The sequence below is a fragment of the Penicillium atrosanguineum genome, assembly GCF_028827265.1.
Source record: "Penicillium atrosanguineum strain IBT 20685 chromosome Unknown utg000001l_segment0_segment0, whole genome shotgun sequence".
In the NCBI taxonomy this organism is placed as follows: Eukaryota; Fungi; Ascomycota; class Eurotiomycetes; order Eurotiales; family Aspergillaceae; genus Penicillium; species Penicillium atrosanguineum.
The window spans coordinates 308,327-334,927 of NW_026623133.1; the positions used below are offsets into that span (position 1 = coordinate 308,327).

Below are 26,601 nucleotides of genomic sequence, written 5' to 3' on the forward strand. Positions count from 1 at the left end.
GAGCGGCGCCAAGGTTCAAAATCGACACCTATCCTGGGAAGCTACCGTATAATTTTGGTGAAATCACTGTCGACAGGATCATCATCCTGTTCAATTGCGCTGATGAGAAGAGCACCAATTTAAAAAGTTCGAACTGGATGAGTAACCCCGATTACTCATCCATCACCAAGATCATACGGTTTGCCGACGGACCGAGATCCCACGGACTTCCGAAGGCCGTTAAGCTCCGGTAGAATAGAGTTTCTGTGGAGTCGCTCATATCCTTTGGATTGATAATCGATATGGCAATATGTCAATCACCTACCCCGTGTATTTGTCATCAAAAATGGCGGTCTAGTGGAGTGGAATCACTCCACTTGAGTCGATTTGTCACCCCTTTAGAATGCAAGGTTGACTCTTTATCTCGAGAAATATCCCTCCAAAAGTTCTTTGATCGAATCTCAAGTCTCAAGTGCTCACCTTCAAAAGATTAGTTGATCCCTGAGAATGTCCGGATCTATTACTGCTCCCGCCATCATCGTTGTAGGTGCCAGTGGGAATCTTGGGCCTTTCATGGTTCAAGCATTATTGGAACAAAAGGCCAGATTTTCACGCATAGCCATTCTTTCCGCGCCAGAAAAGAAGGACAAGTTTGATACCGCTGCCAAAGATGGGATCGATATCATCCTGGGAAGCTACAAAGATGCAAAGTCTTACGAAGGTACTCTTAAGATATTTCTCGAATTGAGTGTTCTTAAAGTTAATTAACACTTGATAGAATTTGATGTCGCGATATCCCTTGCTGGGAATTCGATTATGGCTGACCAGCCGCAAATGATTGATGCCGCTATTCGAGCGGGTGTCACTCATTTCTACCCATCCGAATTTGGAGTTGATATTATGCAGCCCGCTTTTCTTCAAGAGCGCTATTTCCGAGACAAACATCTGACTCGTGAGCATTTGAGAAAACGCGCAGGTGAGGTCTCTGGATTTATCTTCACCGAGATGATCATCGGAGCTTTTTTGGAGACGTTCATATTGTCAGATGTCTTTGGACTGGACAGGCCTGGTCGAAAACTCACATACTATGGAAACCTTGACGATGTCAAGTCTTTTTCCTCCATGGCAGAGTGAGTTTCTAGAGTCTATTACTGCTCCTATTATTGACAAGTCGATATTTTAGTACCGCGAAGTATACCGTTGATTCTATCTTTCTGCCTTTTGAATCTGGAACAACAGAGCGAACGATAAAAGTCCCAAATGGAAACTATACGATTCGCGAAATTGTCGAAGTTCTAAATGATATTGATGGTACTCAATACGAGACGCGCGTTTTTCCTGTAAGTGATGCGAGGAAAGAGCAAGAATTAGCTCGTCTTGCCAAGTCCAATGACCTTGAACTGGCATTTTCCTTAAAGGCACTGTTTTCAAGTCCCTATGCTGTTGTCCCCAAACCATGGCAGAACGACATGTTCCCATTCAAGCCAAAAGGTTTGGTTGAAATGATCCAAGATTGTATTTAAAAGGTTTCAATATTTTATTTTGAGTTATCAGCAAATGACTGTAAATTAGATAAACCTACAATAAATGATCTCTCGATCTGCAGACGCCCACTCTTACTATTTCTACTCCACAGCACTAAGTGACGGTAAGCCCGACACACGTGACCCCGATGTACCACCGTACATTGCTAAGCACTGGTATACCGCAGGGTATGACCAGAACTCAGAGGCGGAGGATATATAAGGACACTCTTTCATGTACTTAGTTTAGTTCTTCGCGATGAAAACTACATTGTTACTTGGAACCTACTATAACGATAGTATCTTCACTGTTCGACTTGTTGACAACCCATCCTACAATTAGGCCAGTTCCTCAGTGACCTGACCTTATTGGCGCTCTACATAAGAGCACCATCGAGAAGCTAATATATAGACCCGAGCCCATGTAAGGCTTAGCGAGCTAGGACACAGTATGGTTGCAAGTGTGATAACACGGCCTTGTATGGGGATACGAACGGTCACGTTACCCTACTTTTTCTGCCATACGGCACCGCCCTTAAGGCATATTTCTATCCTTTCGTACACTTACTTAGCAATACACACCTTTCCACCTCCAGAATCTCACAAGTATAGCTTGAAGGCACGACCGTGGTAAGTATACCCGATAAAGACCAGCTCACCAGTTCGCAGGAACAGTGCATAACAAGTACACGCTATGGTATCCTATCTAATGATATCTACAGCTTCGATGAAACAGGCTTCCTAACGGGTCTAGTTTCTACCGCAAGGATAGTCACCAAAGCTAAATATTATGGCCGTAGATCTATTCTACAGCTTGATGTTGCCGCCATTGATTATATTTGTCAGAGAGGGATGAGTGAATACGGAGATATGTGTAAGAGTGATGAATTGGTGCTATGGGAGAAGTAGGCTATCTAGACTACAAACAATATTAAAGGCAAGCGCTATATAGCATCATGGGTTTACGCTACACCTACCGACTGGCGCTTCGAGGTCAGCATAAATGGTTGGACATCCGATGAAACTACCCTTCAATGGCTTCAAACGCTATTTATTCCAATGACCGCAAGCTATACACGTGGTCGGTATATGCTATTAATCGTCCATAGTCATAGAAGCCACCTCAGTCTAAATCAGATCATTTATGCGCTGAAAACGACGCGATACCTATATGAATGCCAACACATACCTCGTATATATTGCAGCCATTAGATTTAGGCTGTTTCGCAGTTCTAAATAAATGGTACGGTCGCTTAATAGATCAGCAGACGCGTATGGGAATCAACTATATCGACAAGCTTGATTTCCTTGAAGTATACACCTAAGCACGCGCAGATGTATACCAGGCTAAGACTATTCAAAATGCATTCAAAGCGACTGGTTTGGTCCCATTAGACGCGGAATCAGTGCGATCAAAGCTAAAATTTCAGCTTCGGTCACCGACATCTATCATTGAACGACCTACAAGCAAGCAAGCATTTATTACCCAAAAACTCTTACCACAGTCCTACTGCTATCGAAGCATGCAAACTCAATTGGAAGCCTAAAAGCCCACTAATGCCTACCAAAGAGGTCATCAATTGTATATTTGGCCTCTTCGCCTCAATATATTACTACTGACAAAGCATATGCATGACTGTACTCTATACAACGGTGATGTTGTATTCGGAATGAATAGTAGTAATTGAAGGTTCACGAACAATCGAACTTGGTACGGACTCGCCCATCGGTGTTGATTTGGTGTTCCATTTGGCTGGTTGGCGTTTAAATCCTGTTATTTCTACTTGCAGCGGCAATCCACGCTACAAGGCAACTATTCCCAGAAAATAAAAAAAATAAACCTGATCCAGTCATATTTCGGAAAAATGATTAAGTATCTGCTTTGGAATGATCAGTGCAGGAAGTCGACTTAGCGGTAGGCAAAAAGCTATACGTTGAAAAGCATACGCTGGATTTAATACAGGTCCTCATATCATATCTTTAAAACATTTATTATCTTAATTGATCACACAGTCATTTAATTTCAGAGCAAAACGGTAAACTTTTGTCTGATATCGCTATTTACCGAGCTGCAACACGTTCCTAGGAACCAGACTCACCAATCGGTAAGGATGGTCTTACCTGCATCTACTGGAATCTCAAAAAGCGGAACGCCGGCAATGTATCAGGTCAAGGCGAGAGATTCTTCGCAGTTCGGGGTTTCGGAAGACCGCGCTAGCGGCGCGGAAGCGATGGCCATTCTTGACCCGTGTTTTCCGGCAAGTGGATTCGATTCGAGCGTCTGGTTGGATTTTCATTGACAAAGAAGGATATGTACAGAAATAGTTCAAGCTCATATTACTATTTTCTTGAACTGTATAAAACCCTGCATGGGCTGAGGTCCTTTACTCGCAAAAGATATTCGCTCAAGTGGTTCGCAACAATTATTGATAGCCGCTTCCGTGTCGAAGCAGAGTCACCAACCCGACAAAATGTCATCTCCTGAATCCCTCGCTGATGATTCCTGCGAAACAAAATTTCAAGAAACCAGCAAAACTCTCGATGTTCCCGAAATGAACATCCACGAGACCAGCAGCTCCGAAACCCTCAACGCACCTAAAGCTCCTGCCACTCCATCTCCTAAGAGCAATGCAGAATGGGGCATGATGCAGCAAGTCATTCAGAACGCCCGGCGCGACGAGGCAGCCGGCTACAAGCGACGCGATCTTGGTGTGACTTGGCAGAACCTGTCTGTGGAGGTCCTCGCTGCCGATGCCGCTGTGAAAGAGAACATGATTTCTCAATTCAATGTCGCTCAACTCATCAAGGATAGACGCCGGAAGCCCCCACTCAAGTCGATCTTGTCCGACAGTCATGGCTGTGTCAAGCCTGGTGAAATGCTTCTTGTCTTGGGTCGACCTGGTTCCGGATGTACCACGCTTCTTAAGATGCTTGCCAACCGTCGTGAAGGATATCATACCATCAATGGTGCTGTGCACTTTGGTAACATGACGCATGATGAAGCAGTCAAATATCAAGGCCAGATTGTGATGAACACGGAAGAAGAGTTGTTTTACCCTCGCTTGACTGTCGGTCAAACGATGGATTTCGCCACTAAGCTTAAGGTCCCCTTCCATCTCCCCGATGGAGCCAAGAGCGTTGATGAATATACTGCTGAGACTAGGCAATTTCTTCTGGAGTCTATGGGAATCTCTCATACGGCCGACACAAAAGTGGGAAATGAGTTTGTGCGCGGTGTATCTGGTGGAGAAAGAAAGCGAGTTTCTATTATTGAGTGCCTCGCTACAAGAGCTTCAGTATATTCATGGGATAACAGCACGCGCGGTCTAGACGCCAGTACAGCATTAGAATGGGCGAAGGCCCTTCGTGCTATGACCGACGTGCAAGGCCTTTCCACCATCGTCACCCTTTATCAAGCAGGGAACGCGATTTATAACCTATTCGATAAGGTCCTCGTTCTTGATGAAGGAAAGCAAATTTACTACGGACCTACTGCGCAAGCAAAGTCGTTTATGGAGAATCTGGGTCTGATGTATACTGAGGGGGCGAATATTGGTACGATTTGCCTTTCCTTAATCAATTGCTTGATATGTTAACGCGAGTGTTGTTAGGTGACTTTCTCACTGGTGTGACTGTTCCGACCGAGCGGAAGGTTAGACCTGGCTGGGAAAACCGATTTCCCAGAACCGCGGACGCTATTTTGACCGAATACAAAAAGTCAGCGATATATAGCAATGAAGTCTCTCTCTACGACTATCCCGACAGTGACGTTGCCGCTGAGCGCACAAACGCATTTAAAGAATCTGTTGCTTGGGAAAAGTCCGAACACCTTCCGAAGAACAGTGACCTGACCATCAGTTTCTGGGCTCAGATCTCTTCCTGTACTCGAAGACAGTACCGGATTCTGTGGGGAGAGAAGTCTACTTTCTTGATCAAGCAGATTTTGTCATGTGTTATGGCATTGATCGCTGGTTCTTGTTTCTACGACTCGCCGAATACCACTGAAGGGCTCTTCACCAAAGGCGGCGCAGTCTTTTTCTCCCTGTTGTATAACTGTGTCGTGGCTATGTCTGAGGTCACTGAGTCGTTCAAAGGACGGCCTATTCTGATCAAGCATAAAAGCTTCGCTATGTACCACCCGGCTGCATTTTGTCTGGCTCAAATCATGGCCGACTTTCCTGTGTTGCTGTTCCAGTGTTCGATCTTCTCGGTTGTTATCTACTGGATGGTTGGTCTGAAGCACACCGCGGCTGCATTCTTTACCTTCTGGGCTATCCTCTTCACCACAACTCTTGTTCGTTGATTCATTCCTATTCCTTTCCTACTTCAACTTGCCAAAATACTAACAAGGCGACCATAGTGTATCACTGCCTTATTCAGAATGATTGGAGCCGCATTCAACACCTTCGAAGCCGCCTCCAAGATCTCCGGAACCGCTGTCAAGGCCATTACCATGTACGCTGGCTATATGATTCCCAAGCCAGATATCAAGAACTGGCTCGTCGAGCTGTATTACACAAATCCTTTTGCCTACGCCTTCCAGGCCGCCATGTCTAATGAATTCCATGGCCAACACATTCCTTGTGTGGGCCGAAGTCTCATTCCCAACGGGCCAGGGTATGAGAATGCCCCTGACACTAACAAAGCTTGTGCAAGCGTTGGTGGTGCTACTACTGGTGCTACTTTTGTGACTGGTGATGAATATCTCGGATCCCTTCATTACCACGCCTCCCAAATGTGGCGAAACTATGGGATTCTCTGGGCTTGGTGGGGCTTTTTCGCGGTATTAACCATAGTCTGCACCTGCCTATGGAAAGGTGGCGCATCTGGATCTTCTCTTCTTATTCCTCGTGAGAGTCTCAAGAAGCTCCAGACTCAGAGTGATGAAGAGGCTCAGGGGAACGAGAAGGGCGCTCCCCGTATGACTACAGATAAGCCCGCCGAGGTTGATGATGAGAATCTTGTCCGCAATACGTCTATTTTCACCTGGAAGAACCTTACATACACCGTCAAAACCCCCACTGGAGATCGCGTTCTGCTTGACAACATTCACGGCTGGGTCAAGCCCGGCATGCTTGGTGCTTTGATGGGATCCTCCGGCGCAGGTAAAACGACCCTACTTGATGTGCTGGCTCAACGGAAAACCGAAGGTATGGCCTTTCTCTAATAATGAAAGTTTGATCTACCCTTACTAACGCACTCGTCACTTACCAAGGTACCATTAAAGGCTCTATAATGGTTGATGGTCGAGAATTACCTGTGTCCTTTCAAAGAATGGCCGGTTATTGCGAGCAGCTAGATGTTCACGAGCCATACGCAACCGTGAGAGAGGCCCTACAGTTTTCTGCCCTTTTGCGTCAGTCCCGTCAAGTCTCTAAAGAAGAGAAGCTTAAGTACGTCGAAACCATCATTGATCTCCTTGAGCTTCACGACCTCGCCGATACCCTCATCGGTTCTGTGGGCAATGGACTTAGCGTTGAGCAAAGAAAGCGTGTCACTATTGGCGTGGAACTAGTTTCAAAGCCTAGTATTCTCATTTTCCTGGATGAGCCTACCTCTGGCCTTGACGGGCAATCAGCCTACAATACGGTTCGGTTCCTTCGAAAGCTTGCCGATGTCGGCCAAGCAGTTCTTGTCACCATCCATCAGCCTTCCGCGCAACTTTTTGCCCAGTTTGACACCCTCTTGCTTCTCGCCCGGGGGGGCAAGACTGTCTACTTTGGAGATATCGGCGACAATGGAGCCACCATCAAGGGCTACTTCGGCAACCACGGTGCCGTTTGCCCCCCTGAAGCTAATCCAGCCGAGTTCATGATCGATGTGGTTACTGGGGGTATCGAGGCTGTTAAAGATACGGACTGGCATCAAATCTGGCTTGCATCGCCAGAGCAGCATACCATGATTACCGTTCTGGACAGAATGATTGAAGATGCTGCAAATAAGCCTCCTGGAACAACCTCTGATGGCTATGAATTCTCTATGCCTCTATGGGAACAAATCAAGATCGTCACTAAGCGCATGAACGTCGCACTCTTCCGAAACACAGACTACGTCAATAACAAGATGTCCTTGCATATTATCTCCGCGCTCTTGAACGGTTTCTCCTTCTGGAGACCCGGCCCAAGTGTGAATGCCTTAAACCTAAAGATGTTCACAATTTTCAACTTCGTCTTCGTTGCACCTGGCGTCATCAATCAATTGCAACCCCTGTTCATCCAACGGCGCGATATCTACGATGCCCGGGAGAAGAAATCCAAAATGTACTCTTGGGTCGCCTTTGTTACCGGACTTATCGTTTCTGAATTTCCCTACCTCTGCATTTGTGCTGTCCTTTACTTCGCATGCTGGTATTACCCTGTCTGGAGACTTCCTCACAACTCTAACCGATCGGGTGCCACTTTTTTCATTATGCTTATCTACGAGTTCATCTACACCGGTATCGGACAGTCCGTCGCTGCCTATGCGCCTAACCCTACTTTCGCTGCTCTCGTCAACCCTTTGATAATTAGCGTCCTGGTCCTCTTCTGTGGCGTCTTTGTGCCATATACCGAGCTTAATATTTTCTGGAAGTACTGGCTGTACTACCTGAACCCGTTCAATTATGTTGTTTCCGGAATGTTGGCTTTCGGCCTCTGGGATGCCGAAGTTAGCTGTAACGAGGATGAGTTTGCCGTATTTGATCCTATCAACGGTACCTGCGCGCAGTACCTCAAGGATTATATGGCTAGTCAGGGTTCTATGGTCAACTTGATCAATCCAGATGCTACTTCCGCCTGCAAGGTATGTGAGTACACTGATGGCAGCAACTTCTTGGAAACTCTGAACATCAATCATTATTATGTGGGATGGAGAGATGCTGCGATTTCTGTTATCTTCGCTATCGGTGGATATGCTCTAGTCTTCGGGCTGATGAAGTTGAAAACTAAGGCTTCGAAAAAGGCAGAGTAGAACGGTGGTCAGATTATCATACATATGGAGCGGATTGAGAGGAATGTCGGTGATTGGAGAGGGTTTAGGTAAAAGTGCGCAGACAATAGAGCATAGAGCGTGGAGAAAATATAGAAGAAAGCTTGAATGCCTTTTTTTTTATTTTGACATCGAATTCAGTGTTTGAAATTTTCAAATTCGAAGCCCGGTTATATTCCTCATAGACACTTAAACAGCACCAGGGTTACCACCTATGTTGCAAGATCCTCACACGCCTGACACAATATCAAAATATATTTCTCCCGAGATTTGGGTCATAATTACGCCCAATTCATTCATTCACCATATGTACAAAAGAAATGGTAGATCGATCTACTCTCTCACACACCGCCTCCATCACCTCTGTTTAGGTATAGGAATAGTTCTGTGTTACTTTTGTTGGAGTCTCCTAGTCTGCAAAGCCGGACTGTCACCGAGCCATCCCCATATCAACAATTAGGACAGTAGAAGTTGAAGCTGCTGCAACAGACCTCAATACTTTGATATGGAATCACTTACCCCACAAACCTCCATGGCAAATGAAACAGGACACTATAGTTGGTCTCGAAATCGGCGTCACTACCTACACTCTTCGATTGTTTCTCAGACCCACCTGCCGAGGCCCGCTAGCTCACTTTGGGGTCTTTCCAATAATCTTTGTCAATGAAAGACGGTATCATACTTCACAATTGGCGAGCTGCACTGTCGCCCGTTTTATTCACTCATATCGACAATACGCCCGAGTTGGGCACAAGGGGTGTGTCGGAATGAAATAACGATTATCTAAGCACTAAAAAGTGTCATTGGCATTTGTCTACACAGGCTATATTCGTATAGCCTAAGTATGCTGAGAGGATCAATGAGGTCAAGCGGAATCAAAATGATATGGATTGAAATGATTGATTGATTAAGGAAACTCAGGAGACTGCTGTTGAGAGTAGTCCCCTTGCCCTTACGGGTGGGCTTGGCGGTCCGTACGGGATTGTCAGTCCGTACAACCAATACTCGGCGGTTACCACGCTCGAGTCCATGAGTAAGCAGAATTACATACAAAGACATAAGGAATGTGATCTTCAATGACCACTAGTTAGCGGTAAGTTATCACTCCATGGGCTGGCACAAGTGATCCCTTCCAAGTACAGAGCTACTTGGATTCTGAATCAAAGAACGGCTATTAGCCCTCTCCCCCCCCCCCCCCCTTCCCCCTCTCCGGCATTTAGGATTGCCGGGTCAAATTGTATCCTCTGGCGATAAATACAAGTTGTTTGATTCCCTTCAAGCAGAAAGCCCAACACCAGCCAAAGTAATCGGGTGCTTGTTGGTGAAGTTAGGTATATCGGCAAAGAGCTTGTCTGTGTCAGGGTCCCTCTGCGCATTCTGTAAGGATTCCTCGCTCTCAAAGACTAGCGTTGTCGCGATCAGGTACATGGACGGAGAGCCATCGAGGGATTTGGTGTATTCAACCACATGGCAGCTGATCAATCCGTGCTTTTTCCAAATACTCTCAACGAGGGGCATGTGGACTTTCATATAGTAGTCGCGGTTGAATTGAATTTCCGCGTCATTGGGATACATAACAGCAGCGTGGTAAGGCATAATGACGGTTAAAATGAGGTTTGGGAGTGCACAGGAGGAGAGGGTAGTCGTACTAAGTTATATTATATTTCTCTGATGAGATTGATGGCTAAATAAGTTTGCCGATATCCGTCCTGAGGCGAGGCAGCATTTAGAACTCTCGGGCCGGCCTTCGGTAGTCCGCTGTTCTCGGTAGTCCGCTGGTCTCGGTAGTCCGCAGTTTTCGGCCCCGTCGGTTTCCACGGGTCGCAGAGTGTCTTCGTAATAGCCTCCCCCAGAAACCACACACTTATCTCATATCTGGCTCTGAGGCTTCTGCCTGCTTCATAATCTGGATTTATTGACAGTGACGTCCATCTTGCAAGAAAAGCACCGGTATGTGGGAAGAGGTAGAATGTTGATTGGGCAGGTCAAGGAGAGTGGGCCAGTGACGCAAGACACAACTTGCTCCAAAAATCCTCTACAAAGTCGTCCCACTTTGAGGACAGCCACACAGATCAGTCATTAGCGCATGGGCCATATGAGAATCCTATCAGTCGATGGTAACCAACACTTTCTTCATCTCCCGGGCCAAAGTCCCTCCGGAATATTTTCTGTAGATCAATGCCAGCAGATTTCAAATCTGCTACTCGTTTTTGATGAGCTTGACTTGGAGATGAGATATGACGTTTACACACATCGACCTAGTAGAAATATCCCCCTTAAAATGCAAGTACCAGAATTTGTCGACTGACAACGTGATTCAAATCCACAATAACTTGTAAGAACCCCATAAACAATCTGTTCCTCGATTTTTAGAGTTAAAGATATACTTTTCCTATTATGATGGAACGCGATGGTCTGGATCTCCGACTTTGATGGTGAACTTGGCTTTTCCATGGATGAGACCCTTGTAGGGCAGCCTGACTTGCTCCAATCATCCTCACCACACAATGCACGAGTGTCGTGTTCTTGGATCAAAATGCCACGTTCTCTCAAGCTGGAAATTTTAGGCTGTCAAGAGACCTGGCCCAAGCATCTTTTGGATCAATTTAGGCATATGGTAGGCATCCCTGACACCAAAAGCAGCATTGGAAGCCACTGCAATCCTTGTCTCTTGGGGAATTTTGTAATAACCAGGATAGCCATTTTGCTGTAAGAATCCGAACTCCTCGCTTGAACCACAAAACAAGGACAAATCTCCACTGATTCTTTTCTTCTGGCGTGATATTATAAGTAATTTCCTTTGTACTACGATGAAGAAGGCGTAAACGCGGAAAAATGGGCTGACCCTTGCCATATCAGAGGGTCCCACAGAATACCAACATATCGAGGGGTGTTTATGGTTGGGACGACTCCCTGCCATATAAGATTCAAATCCCTGATCGAGGAGAAATCTCAGAACTTCGCGCTTCCTAAGCCCACATATGGCGTACTAGAATTACAATCAGTTCAATAGCGACCCCATAAAACTAGATTCTAATATCGGGAAATGGAAGAGAGAAAGTTTGAAAACCATTATTGTGGATGTGCATGTGACGTCTCCCGAATTCGCTTGATGTCACTTCAGGATCAGGCATGCCAGTGAAACCCGTGAGTCGGTCTTCCATCGCTCCGTTTGACCGTAAGTCTTCAGCCCGATACGTGTAGTCAGTTGCACTAACCTATGCATCGTGAAGAATACCCTGTTTTTGCTAACAGATATAAATAAAAATCGTCAGTGTCGTGATATCATCTTCGAAATCGTCGGCTATATCCGATCTAGATAACCCCTTGTTATCACTGCAGTCATCTGAAAGCTTCGACTTTGATATTCGGTTTTTCTCGGGCTGAGCCCGGAGAAGTGCCTCTGGAATCCCTTGCCGGTCGAAAAAGCTTATGAGAGAAAGCAAATCCGCGACGGTTTTTTTTGGCGAATATGATGGAATGATATTTGCCACGTCACCAAAATCGAGTTCTTGGCCTCTGAAAACTGAGGCGGGTCATATCTACCGGGATTCGAAAGCTTTGTTGCTTCGCGGTCATTCTTTAGAAGTCTCTCAGATACAGCGATATCGAAAAACGAGGCGCTCGATCCCTAATATAGCTTGCTGCCTGCATAATCGCTAGCGGGATAAATTCGAGCTCTTCCACTAAATGTCGAATTTCTTGACTTTCCCCCTTGTTGTTCAAGCTTTCTTTGGAGAAGCTTTAGCGCCTCAGACCTGTCCATCGGTTCAACATCAATAAGGTCTTTATAATCGACCATTTTTAAAACAGCCTCTCGAGTCCGACTTATGATAATCACAAATCCATCCAAGCTTCTACGGAGGTATTCCAATAGTGGCTTTGTGGAGACATTCACTAGACTATTCTTCGGATCTCCGTGACTAGTCACCGGAGACTTGCGAAGGAACTCATGATCTCGGAAACTTTGCTCGAATCGGGTTGCGTTACTCGTATGGACCCAGAGCACCTATGTTGCCTGTGCTTGGGATCGCACTAGTAGGAGTATTCGATGGTCAGCTGTGATTTCCTTTTATTTATTAGCACTGGATCGCGTACTGGTTGCTCTACACTAACCCTGATTAAGAAGTGTATCGCGACTGACAAAGTCTGGATCGCGTGCGAATGGCACAGTTGACAAAGGACTGGGTGGAGTTTCCGGCCGCTCTGGGGTGGGAAGCCGTGGTTAGTCAGTCGAGTCTAACCCATGCTCGGTTCCGTTCCAGACTTACCCGGAGGCAGGTGGAAGTCTGCCCTGGATGTGCCATAATTGATTCCCACCTGCGCTCCATAGTTGACACCAGAGTGGCTTGTGGACGCCATGATCGTACAAGCGTGCCTGTTTGTAGTTCATTACAAGCTCTAGGTCTCAGCTGAAGGAGGGACCCGTCATCAGGTGACTCGGCTCCTCGGCGCTAAGACAGGAAACCCGATTAGGAGGCCACCCACATGGAGCAGCGTGTTGGTCCTGTTGGGTAGGATCAGCACCTTCCCAGGAACCAGATCGACCCAAGACAGAACACTCAAATCAAGCGCAGCACGCGATAATCAGCCAGGCGAAAAGCACGCTTTGATGTTACCCTTCGAGAGTCTATTGCTGCCGATTGATTCAAACACACCTACTAGATAAAGTAGTATTTGAAATCAGAGTTACCTTTACACTCTTAGACTTTCATTCCCGAACCCTAGCTCGAAACACGCTAATTTATTTTTTGCTCTTCCCCAGTAGTTTTTTTCACACTGTATTGTAATGGAAGACTCGCGCGGGGCGTGCTTGCCCTGGAACCATTGATGATAAGAAGTGGGTGGTATACTAAGATTCGAAAACAGATTACCCTTTAGACGCTCACTTTGTTTCTCGGGCCGTACCCGAAACGTCACGAGGTTGTATGGGAAAGACAAACCCTATTTGGCTTATGTGGTCAGATCCCAGACTGATTGGAGGCCTTCACTTTCTACCCCTCCGCCTTTATCTCTGCTCGGTGCCCAGAATCCAAGGACTAAAGTTTCAGTCTTCTTTACGCCATCTGTTTCTCCGAAAATACTGATGTTGTTTAACAAGCGCATTCTTATTACCGGCTGTTCAGCTAATGGAATTGGCGCTGCAATAGCCCTGGCGCTGGCCCGGAAAGGCCACCATATTTTTGCGACTGCACGAAAATTGTCGAAGATTCCAGTATCACTTAGCTCAATTAGCAATGTGACACTTGTCCAGCTGGATGTCACATCTCCCAAGTCTATCACAGAGGCTGTTCGAGTCGTGGAAGATTATGGCGTGGGCCTCGATATCTTGATAAACAACGCTGGGATTGGCTATACGATGCCGTTGTTAGATGTGGATATCGAAACTGCGCAACGAACGTATGACACAAATGTGTGGGGTGTACTAAGGGTTACTCAAGCCTTTGCACCTTTACTTCTCAGGAATAAGGGCAAGATTGTCACGTTGAGTAGTGTCGGGGGAGTCACTAATACTCCCTGGATCGGTATAAGAATTTAATCCATTTGGTCAAACATGTTTACCGCTTACTGACACGGTGTAGGCATTTACACATCTTCCAAGTCAGCCATAACGATGATCTCAGAGACACTCAGGCTTGAGCTTGCTCCTATTGGAATTAATGTACTCACCGTTATGGTCGGTACAGTCACCACTTCGTTCCATTATAACGAACCGGAAGTTTTGCTACCTAATTCTTCCCACTTCCTAGGCGCTAGAGACACCATCGCGCAGCGGGCTACTGGCCAGGTAGGGCCCAAAGGGTGCCCAGTCTAGGCGTTTGCGGATTCTATTGTGGATGATATTATGGGAAAATCTGGGATAATATGGAGAGGACCCTATAGTAAAACACTCTGGCTTGCATCCAAATGGATGCCTCAATGGCTGTGGGTAAGTATGTAGCTGACTTGCATGAACGGCATTGCGCTGATATCAATATCCAGGACTACCTTTTAAGCTATCAGCAAGGCCTTGGCAACCTGGTCGAAGCCTGATTATTTGTTCAATGTCGGGTCAGAAAAGTACAGAGTTTCGTTCCTTGAGAAGTCCATTTCTAAGGCTTACATTCAGGGGGCGAGGGCGGGCAGCACCTGCAGAGACCTAAAATTGAACTGAGCGTCCCTGCCGATAAGAAGCCTCTCATCCGGCAATTATAAGACCGTAATATAGTTAGCTGAGGAAGTATATTAGTGTCGGACGAATCGCCTAGTAAAAGGAATCGATCAGCTTCCTCCGTCACTGGATGTCCTATCTGCACGAGTATTTGAATGTGGAGCGAATCATAGCGGAATTCACAATTTTAGAGAAGACCGTTTACATCGATCTTAGGTGTGTGAATTGAATGCAATATCTTCACTTTCCTATGCTATGATATCTTACTTAAGTGACGCTGATGGGCTAGATAGTGGGAAGCTCATGCAGAAGGGCTAACCTCTTTGCTACGGCACTGAGAACGTAAGTCGCCAATATTGCGTCGGTGAAGTGAAGCTGACCTGAGAAATTTAAATGCTAGTCGAGCGAGGAGCCAATATCAACGGCCAGGATGGATTCTACAAAAATACGCTCCAGGCTGCTTCTTCTAGAGGACACGATAAGATCGTGCAGATACTACTAGAGCGAGGAGCTTGTGTCAACGCTCAGGGTGAATTCTACGGAAATGCGCTCCGGGCAGCTTCTTCTGGAGGACACGAGAAGATCGCGCAGATGCTACTAGAGCAAGGTGCTAATGTCAACGCCCAGGGCGGATTCTTCGAAAATGCACTCCAGGCAGCCTCTTCTGGAGGACACGACAAGATCGTGCAGATATTGCTAGACCGGCGAGCGGATCAATCTGTAATCTGTCACTCCCCTCTCAAAAGGATCAAAAGATCACGAAGCTTGCAGAATACACGGTCTAATAAAGTCTGAATAATCAACAATCTCTCCCTGAACCCCTCCGGCTACCTCGGGAACGGTGCTATAATTCTCGCTATTAGTATCGATCACTGGAAACAGAACATGTACTCATATATGTTTGAGATGACGTGACCATGAGCCACTGGATACGCTATCATCAGAGTAAAAGCATATTACTGCACAGATCTGACTGTTTTCGGCTTGTTCTTTCAGATTGTATGATTAATAAGCGGCCTTTTCTTTCATCGACTTACGTACCTTGGGAATTTTTACAACATGTATGAGATAGGCAAAACTATACTGTAAGCTGAGTGTATCATGCTGGCTTAGTATCGTCTATTAAATCAATTATAAATAGCCGTAGAGTTAAAATTACCCCCCAATGGCTTGGAAGTGGGGCAGTCATGATAATTTTGAAAGTTAAGGGCGGAAGCTGTTTTCGCTAATGACTATAGAAGCGACTCTAACTTGATATGGTCTACGGCAAGAATCGGATGAGTTTATAAGTATCGGAACACTAAAGCGTGAGCAGGGGCGCACTCGAGCGAACCCTGTAAAGACGGCAGCTAGCGGGCGGCGCACAGTGGCAGCTGGGTTGCTGTAGATGGGCGCACCTGACGACTACGATCAACACAAGATCTATGAGTTAACATTGTGGGCGCCAGCGCTAACGGGGAGGTTAGATGACAAAGTCGAACAAAAGTCGTAGAAGAGGATAGAAACAAAAACACAGGTTGCAACATAACTCAGAGCGTCACCGTAAAAGAGAGTTCTACAATTGGGAACGAGGGAATCACATCAACGAAACGTGCAGATAGGTTGCGTATACAGATGGCAAGCCCTAAAGCCCTGATACACCAGACCCGAAAAGGCAAGGCGAAGGGCGAATGGACAGCGCACGTGGCAGTAGCGGCCCTACGTAGTCAAGCTCCGTTTTTTTGCGGACGCGCACGTACGTGCACGTTGATTAGTTCCCTTTCTCCCACTGCGTTCGTTTCAGGGCACTGGTGACGCGCGCTCTCGGACGCTATGGCCCTGAAACGAAACAATGAATTTTCTTAAGCGATGAGCTAGAGAAGCTTGAGCCTCGCGTCCGATGCATAAATTGTGTTGAACTGGCCAGTATACAGCACAATGCTACTACAGGGGGTTATGCTTCTCCAAAGTGGAGCAAGGGGTAGCCGAGGACCAATCATGTCCTAGCACTCATAAACGCGCCATGGACGTTCTTCTAAAATTGTTCGAAGAGTCAGTTCCCATCACAGAGCCACAAACCGTATATTAATCGAGACAGGCCGCTTCATCTTTTGCCATGAATCTCTCGGCTACGGCATGAGTTTAGCGATGTTTAGAAGACCAATTAGTTTCAAGAATAGCTAAGTCTAGTGATGGTAAATCAACCCTTGAACAGTACCATAAGAAAGGCTATCATCTATCAGGTAAATAGCTCCAGACAGAGCCAACGCCCAAGTTGAAGAGAAAATAGGCAGACCGTCACTGGTAATGGTCAGATCATTGTGTCTTCTTTGCCTTCACCTTTTTCCCTCTTCGGTGCTTTAGGGCATCCGGAGTGTATTCGGTGTCAAGGAGGTAGTCCCACCAGCGGAAGCTGCTTGAGTAGTTCCCAATGAATTTCTCGTGGTGGAGGTCGTGATGATCAGCACCAGCCCAGAAAGGCAAGAAATGGTGAAGACTGCAAGGAAATTCGTAGCCACTGTGGGCATCGATAGCCTGGAACAAGCGCAACACAATCCATATATACATAGTGAGAATATGCAGGTTACCGGTGAAAGCACACCAGAGGATCGGGCAGCTGACGGTCCCGAAGCCGAGAATCATCACTTCAATAGGAGAAGCATATTCGGCGGCCAAACCAAATGGTGCGGAATACTGATGGTGAATTTTGTGAATAGCCTTGTAGAGTGGACCCCAATGAAGAGCTCGGTGGACAAAATAGTGCCAAGTGTCCTCCATCACGAAAAATATTGCAATCTGATACGTCATAGTCCAGGGAGACGGAAAAGGAATCGATGTTGATAGACCGCAGAACTGGGCCATTGGGTGGAAAAGCCTAGAAGAGCCGTTACTACTCAATCGGGCCCGAGAGGCAAACGTCAGGTAGAATACCACTCCGTCGAGGGCAGGAACATACCAGATTTGAGGAAGTTCGACGGTGAAGTGGCTCAGAAGCACAAACTTGGCGCAATCCCATTGCTCGCGTAATGAAGGTATTTTGCTCTGAAGCAGAATGTTAGTTTCGATGGCGGCTGGAATTGAGTTGATTTCGGCTAGTGCCAGGTGTTAGGCTTGTCACTTACACTTTGAATCTTGTATCTCTTGAAGAAACCCAAGCTATCGATGAAGATCCACGGAAGAGAGCGGCCGAAGTAGACCAACTCGTGGATGACGAAGGACATGATACCGGTGGCCAGGACATCATTCTGCACCCACGCATACCATGCGACCCACAATCTCTCTGCCACGCTTAGGTGGGTATTGAATTTGGTGATATCCTGATATTGGCCCCAATAGGTGCCGGGGAGCAGCACGGTAGAATTCCTAGGAGAAAAAGGGTCAATATGCGACAAATTCCACAAAAGAGTATAATTCAACCACCTAGGGGGGTGGGGGTGCAAAAAAGCGGAGGAGACACAGACATTGTGGTTCCTAATAGGTCTTGAATAAGAGAGAAGAAGCAGAGGCTGAGAGAAGGAGAAGACTATTTCGTGAAGAGGGGAGTAAAAAAAGAAAGGATCTGGGCGAGAGTACTATGTGCTATGTAGTGTACAGTATATTCCCTACTATTAAATCCTAATCCTGCTAAATTGAACATACCACATGCAGGAAGGTTCCAGGCAGCCAAACACAGGCGGGCAAATGCGCATTATCCGGTTTGGTGGGGCTCGGATGGCTATTGGCCCGTCTGTGGCCTGACCTTTGCGTCGCTGATGACTTTTGTGTTCCGGCTCCCGGCCTCACCACTTCGGGAATGGCCTGCTCCGAGTTATCGAAAGCAGTACTAGTTCTTACAGTATTTGCAAAATCTGGTAGGGCTACGAACAGTTTCCGTAGGTGTCGTTCACCCAGTGCCGCAACCTGTAATTACGGTAATTTTCCCGATCTACCAGAGATACACCAAGCAAAGAGAGTAGATATTTTCCTAGTGAACTAGGATTAGCGCGGCTTTGGTGGAGCGCTGGGATAGAAGGCGTGTGTTAAAGGGGTAATCCGTTTTCGAATTCTACTGTACTATATCTGGTGTAGACGTAGAGAACCCACGGTCCATTGTATATCAGCGTGCTACAGGCGGTTGCTTCTGTCAAAAATTTCAATAAACGAGGGGTGTTATACTGATAACATTTTGGTTATAATACAGCGCTGCGACCCATGAACGGCAACTCAGCGAACAGAGGCGAAATCTAGATATAAGGCTATGAGTTTTGATCTAGTCGATTGTTGGTTCTCTTCTGCTCGACTTCATGCATTTGGCGCGAATATTTGTCCCATGCATTACCTCAAAATGCGCTCTCTTTTCTCACATCATTATTCATAGCTTGACCCTTCCAAAACCTCTATTTTCAAACCTGCATGACGAAAATGGCCCTGAGAACTTTCTTCCCTTCGCCGACCATATTGACACACCATCCGAGGAAAACATCGAAACCTTGATCGGTATCCTTTTCGTGATAGGTCCAATTTCGTTTGATGAAACTTTTGAGCTCAGCAACAAACTCTTCAATCGGATTTAAATCAGGTGAATAAGGCGGTAGTTAGACCAACTGCACACCAACTTCCGCGCACATTTGCGCAATCGACTCTGAGTGATGAAATGATGCATTATCCATGACCAGTACGGGTTTAGGCTCCGGCTATCGTCCATAATGCTGGAGAAGCTGGGCAATAAAGTCCTCAAATACGGCAGCATCTGTGGAGCCATGGAAAATACAAGATAGGACAATGCCATCCTGGGCATATGCAGGCAACATTTGATATCGCTGGTCTCGGTGATACTGCGTTACTTACAAAGGCGTCCTGCCAAGTGGTGCCCGACCCGTGCGTCTAAAACCGGCTCGTTTATCACATCCGGATTCATCAACATATATAAGGTGATACGAATAAAAGTCGGATAGGTTATGCAAGTAAAAGTCACGCAAATCGGCATTCTGCTCTCTTGCGCGTTGTCGAGCAGTTTTTTTGGAGCAACCTTTCGCAATAAGGGCTCGTCTGATGCTGGAAACAGTGACCGATATCTGGAACTCATCCCACATAAAGATAGCTATCTCGTCAAGGTAGAGCCCTAGCTTTTCTAGGAGGTGGTGGCACAAGGCTTCTGTCATCTGCAGCGTCATAGTTCGCTTCCGGCCTATTCGCATTTGGGGGGGTAGATACTTCCAAATTGCCACAGGTTTCTGCGGATTTTAATGATTGTTAGCTTGCTGCATTCAGCTTCTTCGGCCATTTGAGATGTAGAAAATGAATGGATGTCTATCATGCCACGAGTAAAATTGAGCTTTGAAGCAGGGAGCCTTGGAGCCATGTCAATTTTTGTGTTAGGTTCCAAATTTCCTTGATTGGTTGAGGGAGGGAGATTTGTGCCGAAGAACAATAAGATCGCTTGTGTATACGAGTTACATGTAAAATACGAGTCTCGAGGCCACGTGAATGTAACGTAAGGAAAGGTATGAATATAAAAAGCGGTCTACTTAATGGGCTAATTTTAGCACCATCCAATCAGATTTCTTCTTTTGCGGATATATTATTCGGGAGAGGACTTGTGTGTTTGTCGAGGTATAGCTGATTTCGAAAACTACTTTACATATCGAGAGTCAAGCAAGTACTGCCGGAGGGGGTAATCTGTCCGCATTCTAGCGGATGGCCACGGTGCGTTTCGGCGACGAAGGTTCACCCGATCCCTGGAACCTGTAATTAGAGTATTTTCAAAGATCTACCAGAAAAACATCAAGAAAAGATGGAGGGGCTGCCTATGATCGAATCCGGTTTGGCGCCATCTAAGTGGGGCGCTGGGAAAGAAAGCCTGTGTCCGAGGGGTAAACTGTTTTCAAGTTCTACTGTATCTATATCGCGTCTCGTCGATTCCTTCAACTCTATTTCGGGACACGCTACTCTGCATGCACTCACGTGACGTAAGACACCTCGAAGTTAGTCTAGAAAGACAGATTAGAATGAGCGAGATTTGTACTCCTTCACTTTCTCGATTCTTTATCCGTCATTATATCAACCTCACTGTACCCGTGAAATACGTAGTCATGCCGCAGAAATCACGATGGAGTGTTTCTATTCCAGAGATGGACATTCCCACCTATCTCTTCGGCTCCCCTACAGCTCCACTGGGCGATGCCCTCGCCTTTGCTGACGCTGAAGACCCAGAGACGCTGTGCATGAGCTGGACTGAGCTCCGTCTCTGGTCTCAGCGTTTAGCCGCAGGATTAAAAGCCGCGGGATTAAAAGAAGGCGATCGAGTCGTCATCCTTAGCGGTAACGATATCCTGTTCCCCGTCGTCAACCTCGGCGTTATTATGGCCAGTGGCATATACCAGTCCGCGAACCCGCATTCCAATGCCCGCGAGTTGGCGTACCAGCTGCGCCTCACCACGCCGAGCTTCATGCTGACGAGCGAAGTAAATCTAGCCTGCGCTCTCGAAGCCGCCAAGATGACAGGCATGGGGCTGGAACGTGTTTTCTTGTTTAATGATGCTCCGCTCATCAAGGATGGCGGCGGCGATGATAATTTTAAAACTAAAGTGAAGCATTGGAAGCATTTACTAGCACCAAAAGAGGTTGGCAGGCGCTTCGTTTGGAAGAAGCTAACTCCGGAAGAATCGAAATCGACAACCGTCTATACGGTGATGACATCTGGGTTCGTCACCTGGGCAACTTTTCTGTCTCTAATGATGCTAATATTATGATTGACAGAACCACTGGTCTTCCGAAAGCAGCGGAGGTGTCACATTATGGTATCCTCGCAAACTGCGTTCAGACAGAGTTCGTGATGAGCCTTGATACTAACCTCCGAACGAAAGAGCTGTCGGCCAAGAATTCCCGGTGGTTGTGCACTATTCCACTCTACCACGGTCTGGCACTGTGCTATTTTTGCACCATCTCCATCGCGAGACGGGTCCCCTCGTACATCATGCGGCAGTACGAGATCAACCGTATGTTAGAAAACATCCAGAAGTTTCGTATCACAGAGCTGCACCTTGTGCCGCCTATTATCGTGGCCATGACCAAGCATTCTGCGGTGAAGAGCGGAAAGTATGACATCAGCAGCGTCACCAAGACTTTCTCGTGTGCTGCACCATTAGGTCCAGAACCGACTTTCCAGTACGAGTCACTTTGGCCCAAAGGACACGTAAATATCAAGCAAGGCCTTGCGTCGACTGAGTTCGTCTCCTCTCTTTCGCTAACCACCACTTAGTATGGCTTGGAGTAGAGGCCTATACTAACTTTGCCTATAGATCCTGCTGCAATACTATCGGTTGGGATCCTACCATAACTGCAGTAGCCGGTTCCGTTGGCGAGCCTATGCCGAACTGTGAGATCAAGCTAATGGATGATGAAGCGAATGAGGTTGCGCCGGGACAAAGCGGGGAAATATGGTTCCGTGGTCCGAATATTATGAAGGGCTACTGGCAAAACAAGAAGGCGACCGATGAGACCATTACTCCAGACGGATGGTTGAAGACAGGAGATGTGGCACGTCAGGATGAGAATGGGTGGTACTATGTCGTGGACCGGAAGAAGGTGGGTACGTGAGTAAAAGCCGATAGCAACGGCTGACATCTTGTGGCAGGAAATGATCAAGGTGAAAGGCGTCCAGGTCTGGCCTGCTGAGCTCGAAGCACTCCTTCTCGACCACCCTGCTGTCAATGACGTCGCCGTCATCGGCTTAAGAAAGTGAGACTCGACGAGAATTTCTTAGATACGTCTTGTTCCATGGACTAATAGAGACAGGGACGGCGAAGAGTACCCTCGTGCCTACGTTGTGGTAGCGCCAGGGGCTTCCGTCTCCGCGGACGACATCATGCAATTCGTCAATAACAAGGTGTCAACGATTAAGAGACTCACAGGCGGTGTTGTCTTCACCGACTCCATCCCCAAAGCCCCGGTACGTGCTGCTCAAACACTAGTAAAGGCACATAATAACACCAAATGGACTGTTTAGTCTGGGAAGATTTTGCGACGCGTCATTAGAGATGCTATCGCGAAGGATTCGAAATTGTAAAGTACTTTGATTAAGATGATGATGTGTTTGGTTAAGGAGCTCCATAGGAGGAAGCTCGACCGAATATACTGATCTCTACTCTTGCCTGAAGATTGTAAATTAATACAAGGGCTCCTCTGATGCTGGAGGTTGTAACCTAGGTCTGGAACTCATCCCAGAGGAAAATAGCCATCTCATCCAGGTAGAGGCCGGGCTTCTCAGACAGGTGGTCACAGAGGGATCCTTTCATTAGTGGTGTTATGGTGCGTTTTCGGCCTACTCGGGGTTGGGGCGCATAGATGCTTCCAAATTGCCGTAAGTTTCTGCGAATATTCATTAGATCGTAACCTCGCTGCATTCGGCCATCTGAGATGTGGTGAAGGACCGGCTCCCTATTATATCACGAACGTACTGAAGCTTTGAGTCAGGAAGCATTAGAGCTGTGTCTTTGGTCTGAGCTTGTATAACCTTTGAAGACACGCAAGTGATGAGCGAGGCAGGGGAAGGAGGAGCACGCAGGTAGCTTGTGTATGGCAGTTTCCTGTATATTACATTACTAGGAATCATAGATGCGTATTGTAAAATACCCATACTATCCTAGGAAGCGGTCTGGGAGGCGGAAAGTCCACTGCCATGCCATATTAGGACTAGTGCGTTGCTCGGGAATTAAGTGGTAGGAGTGTGAGGCATCACTGATTTTGAAAGCTACTGTAACCTGTGTGACGCATGGTTCGAGGACAGTGAGTATATGTACATGTATCTTTTGGCAATGTGTTGTGTCGTCCGCAGGAAATACGAGAGTGGGGCAAAGCAAGTGCTCATTTTACGTCATAGATTACAACTCTAAGTCTCGTACGGAAGCTGGGTAATTTCAGCGCCAAGAAGGCGCTATTCTATTTACAGCGAATTTTTGCGCCAGTGCACCAGTAGCACTGAAGCTAATTTTATCAGGTGTGAAGAGAAAGATAAGTTGGTCTTACTAACAGCATGCCGGTCTTGGCATAATATATCCTGAGTTGATTCGGTTTTACAATACGAAACATACTCTTTGGAGGGCCGCTGAATCAGCCGGGCTTAGTGGTGAAGTGTCCCGCCTTGAGCCGACAGAAACAATGATTTTGCAGGCGCTAAGACTTTTGTTCGATAGCCTGACGAGACCTGGCCGGCTTACAAGGGTTTCATCTCCTCGATATGCCCATGCTCCCCTTGCTTGTCTCTGGGGGCGACGTCTGTGTTTCGAAAGAGCCCTTTAGTTTGAGTTTGAAGCCTCTCCCGTACCGATCTTGTAAACTCAGCTGTCGTTTCACTCTCCGCTAAGCCATGTCAGCCGGGCAACCCCAGCGCTCTCCCCATTCAGGTGATTTGTGTTGAGGCTGGCTATACCGCGCGATAACTGCTGGACAGCCTCGTTGCTCATGGAGCCTTCCACCTATCTATTCCTCCAGCCTATCCCCTGGTCTTTCCCATGGAGGACCTTCCCATTCGTATAAGCCATTGTTGGGCCCTGGAGTTACGTTGGGTACGCGCCACGGGACTATTATGACAGTATCCCGTGCTTGACACGTGGGGTTCCTCCGCATAATCTACCGTTGTTAGCTTGTCCTATGGCTCCGTCTGGTTCCGCTCATAATTGCCACTGCGCTTAGGCGGCATGTCTTGCAGGGCACGTCTCACGTTCATTATTCCTGGCTGAATGCGTAAAAGCGCCACATGTAACCTCAAGTAATCACAAGCTGGTTGGCTTTTTCAAGAAGAGTCCACGCTACAGTCTTGCGTTCAACCCTTTAGAGTTGTCTTCATATGACCACAATCTCTTCTGAACTTTTGAACTCCAGTGTCACTGCCATTTAACGCACTTTACCATGTCGAAGTCATATATTCTTATCACGGGGGCAATTGTTATATCCATGGATGTATCAGATGGGGAGCCCCTGGACTGCGATATTCTTATAGAAAATGAAAGAATCAAGGCTGTAGGCCGAGATCTTTCTGCGCCGAATGACGGGAGGGTGGTCACTATCGATGCAAAAAACTGCATCGTAACACCGGGGTTCATCAACGGCCATCATCACATGTGGCAGCATCTCCTGCGGGGTCTCACAGTTGATTGGTCTCTTTTTGGCTATTGCTGTCACCTGCGGAGCGTGTACGGAAGTTTGTACACACCAGAGGATGTCTACTTCGCGAACTATGCTGCTGCGTTGAGTCTGCTTAACAATGGCGTCACGACCGTCCTGGACCACTGCCACGTGATAAACTCGCCTGCGCATGCTGACATGGCTGTGAAGGGTCTAAAAGATGCTGCTATTCGAGGCACATTTTGTTATGGGTTCTACCAAAACCCAATAGTACCTGGGGATCTCGCTAGTGCTGCGACAGACCCGTTCGACCAAGCCACTAGAGTCAATGATGCTCTCCGTGTGCGTCAAGAACATTTCTCGAGCAACGATGCCAGCAGTACACTTCTCACCTTCGGGATTGCGTTGAACGAGCCGCCGATGCAGCTCCGGGAAAAGAATCTCGAAGAGTTGGTCATCGCGAGGAAATTGGGAGCTAGACTCGCCACTGTACATTCTTCAGTGGTCTCCCATGGGGCCCCAAAGCCTGAAATCGTGCAGCAATTTTTCGATGCGAAGTTACTTGGGTCGGACATTGTGTTCAGCCACGGGGCTTGGATGACAGATAGCGAGCTGGCTGCGGTCCGAAGTTCTGGTGCTGGTATTGTCAGTACACCTGATACGGAGCTGCAGATGGGCATGGGGTCTCCTATAGCATGGAAAGCGGCTGATCTGGGCTGTCGGACGTGCCTTGGGCTTGACATTACGTCGAATCATGGTAATGACTTTATGGCACAGATGAGGCTAGCACTTCAGACACAAAGAGCTCACGAACATGACCAGACAGTACACAGGGATGTCCGCAGGAAAGCAAAGGATGTATTACGCATGGCAACGCTGGGCGGGGCAGAGGTTATGCAGATGGAGTCGTTGATCGGTTCTATCGTTTCCGGGAAAAAGGCCGACCTTGTTATTTTCCGCTGTGAAGATATTGATACGGTGCCTGTTGTGGACCCTGTCGGGACCGTGGTCTTTCATGCAACGCCGGGAAATATTGACACGGTTATCGTCGACGGGAAGATTGTCAAGCAGAACGGTCAGCTTGTGGGTGTTGACTGGCACTCTCTACATGATCAGATAGTAAGCAGGTCCCGACGACTGAGGGACGAAGCAGCCAAAGTCGATATGGGCGAATCAGAAGCTATATTCCACTCCCTGTTTGAGAAAGCCATGCAAGAGTGAGAGCCACCAGGTGGATGTTATTGCAAAAGCAGATGGTTGTCCGGCTATTCTGCAGGCTGCATTTTATGGCTCTATATCTGTGCCTAGGTGGTGAAATCAATATTCTGTCTCGGATGGTGTTTGTATCATTTTCGGATTTAGAGATGAAATATGTGAAGGATAAGCATGTAGTCCAATTGGCAGATAATAGACGGCCGCCGACCAAACTCCATACTGTACGACTGAAGCTGAGCGACCCGCTTGTTCACAGCGAAAAGGCCCATTATTTTCCATCTGCACTTTCCGGATCCGTCAAATGAATCTAGGCCAATTTTCCACGAGAGACAATCAAATCATGAACTGTTGAAGTTTACTAGTCTGGCGGCGGAACTGCTCCCTGCCAACTCACCCGGATCCTGAACTTGGATCTTTCGTCTCTCGGTCCATAATTACTTCTTACTCATAACTGTCCACACCCACCCACAGCGTTCCTCCATGCAGTATTGATATCACCCAAATAGAGACAACTCTAGTTTTTAACCCTGTAAAAAACTGCTCGTTGATTTTTGGAATCTTGAATTCGACTTAATTTCTGCAGAATCTATGGAAAGCTTACCCTGCGGTTAGAATTCTGACCAGCAATATATAACCGAGAGACATTCTAATACAAATATCCAGTCACAGTTTGTAGAGATACCC

The 26,601-nt window shown here is 47.0% G+C and overlaps 9 protein-coding genes across 9 annotated transcripts; 6 read left to right on the top strand and 3 right to left on the bottom strand.

Moving 5' to 3' along the window:
• Nucleotides 1-486: 486 nt before the first annotated feature.
• N7443_000113 (uncharacterized protein) lies at nucleotides 487-1,502 on the top strand (the record flags this gene model as incomplete). The annotated part of the gene is made up of 3 exons (XM_056880169.1): nucleotides 487-700; nucleotides 758-1,109; nucleotides 1,163-1,502. The coding sequence occupies 3 exons, from the start codon at nucleotides 487-489 to the stop codon at nucleotides 1,500-1,502; spliced, it is 906 nt and encodes a 301-aa protein (XP_056745407.1).
• Nucleotides 1,503-3,973: 2,471 nt separating this feature from the next.
• N7443_000114 (uncharacterized protein) lies at nucleotides 3,974-8,450 on the top strand (the record flags this gene model as incomplete). Its single annotated transcript, XM_056880170.1, has 4 exons — nucleotides 3,974-5,057; nucleotides 5,114-5,796; nucleotides 5,863-6,652; nucleotides 6,718-8,450. 4 exons carry the CDS (start codon nucleotides 3,974-3,976, stop codon nucleotides 8,448-8,450), a joined length of 4,290 nt encoding a protein of 1,429 aa, XP_056745408.1.
• Nucleotides 8,451-9,743: 1,293 nt separating this feature from the next.
• N7443_000115 (uncharacterized protein) lies at nucleotides 9,744-10,064 on the bottom strand (the record flags this gene model as incomplete). The annotated part of the gene is made up of 1 exon (XM_056880171.1): nucleotides 9,744-10,064. The coding sequence occupies one exon, from the start codon at nucleotides 10,062-10,064 to the stop codon at nucleotides 9,744-9,746; it is 321 nt and encodes a 106-aa protein (XP_056745409.1).
• Nucleotides 10,065-12,099: 2,035 nt separating this feature from the next.
• N7443_000116 (ABC transporter sequence) lies at nucleotides 12,100-12,830 on the bottom strand (the record flags this gene model as incomplete). The annotated part of the gene is given in 4 exon segments (XM_056880172.1): nucleotides 12,100-12,477; nucleotides 12,567-12,574; nucleotides 12,585-12,674; nucleotides 12,740-12,830. The coding sequence occupies 4 exon segments, from the start codon at nucleotides 12,828-12,830 to the stop codon at nucleotides 12,100-12,102; spliced, it is 567 nt and encodes a 188-aa protein (XP_056745410.1).
• A 724-nt stretch (nucleotides 12,831-13,554) lies between these two features.
• Nucleotides 13,555-14,283, top strand: N7443_000117 (uncharacterized protein; the record flags this gene model as incomplete). The annotated part of the gene is made up of 2 exons (XM_056880173.1): nucleotides 13,555-13,993; nucleotides 14,051-14,283. The coding sequence occupies 2 exons, from the start codon at nucleotides 13,555-13,557 to the stop codon at nucleotides 14,281-14,283; spliced, it is 672 nt and encodes a 223-aa protein (XP_056745411.1).
• Nucleotides 14,284-15,012: 729 nt separating this feature from the next.
• On the top strand, nucleotides 15,013-15,404 carry N7443_000118 (ankyrin repeat domain-containing protein; the record flags this gene model as incomplete). Its single annotated transcript, XM_056880174.1, has 2 exons — nucleotides 15,013-15,339; nucleotides 15,366-15,404. The coding sequence occupies 2 exons, from the start codon at nucleotides 15,013-15,015 to the stop codon at nucleotides 15,402-15,404; spliced, it is 366 nt and encodes a 121-aa protein (XP_056745412.1).
• A 1,510-nt stretch (nucleotides 15,405-16,914) lies between these two features.
• N7443_000119 (sterol desaturase family protein) lies at nucleotides 16,915-18,287 on the bottom strand (the record flags this gene model as incomplete). The annotated part of the gene is made up of 5 exons (XM_056880175.1): nucleotides 16,915-17,473; nucleotides 17,555-17,640; nucleotides 17,721-17,961; nucleotides 18,060-18,104; nucleotides 18,238-18,287. 5 exons carry the CDS (start codon nucleotides 18,285-18,287, stop codon nucleotides 16,915-16,917), a joined length of 981 nt encoding a protein of 326 aa, XP_056745413.1.
• Nucleotides 18,288-20,669: 2,382 nt separating this feature from the next.
• Nucleotides 20,670-22,645, top strand: N7443_000120 (acyl--CoA ligase; the record flags this gene model as incomplete). Its single annotated transcript, XM_056880176.1, has 6 exons — nucleotides 20,670-21,280; nucleotides 21,337-21,804; nucleotides 21,879-22,164; nucleotides 22,214-22,317; nucleotides 22,375-22,528; nucleotides 22,586-22,645. The coding sequence occupies 6 exons, from the start codon at nucleotides 20,670-20,672 to the stop codon at nucleotides 22,643-22,645; spliced, it is 1,683 nt and encodes a 560-aa protein (XP_056745414.1).
• Nucleotides 22,646-24,486: 1,841 nt separating this feature from the next.
• On the top strand, nucleotides 24,487-25,923 carry N7443_000121 (ankyrin; the record flags this gene model as incomplete). The annotated part of the gene is made up of 1 exon (XM_056880177.1): nucleotides 24,487-25,923. One exon carries the CDS (start codon nucleotides 24,487-24,489, stop codon nucleotides 25,921-25,923), a length of 1,437 nt encoding a protein of 478 aa, XP_056745415.1.
• Nucleotides 25,924-26,601: the final 678 nt, after the last annotated feature.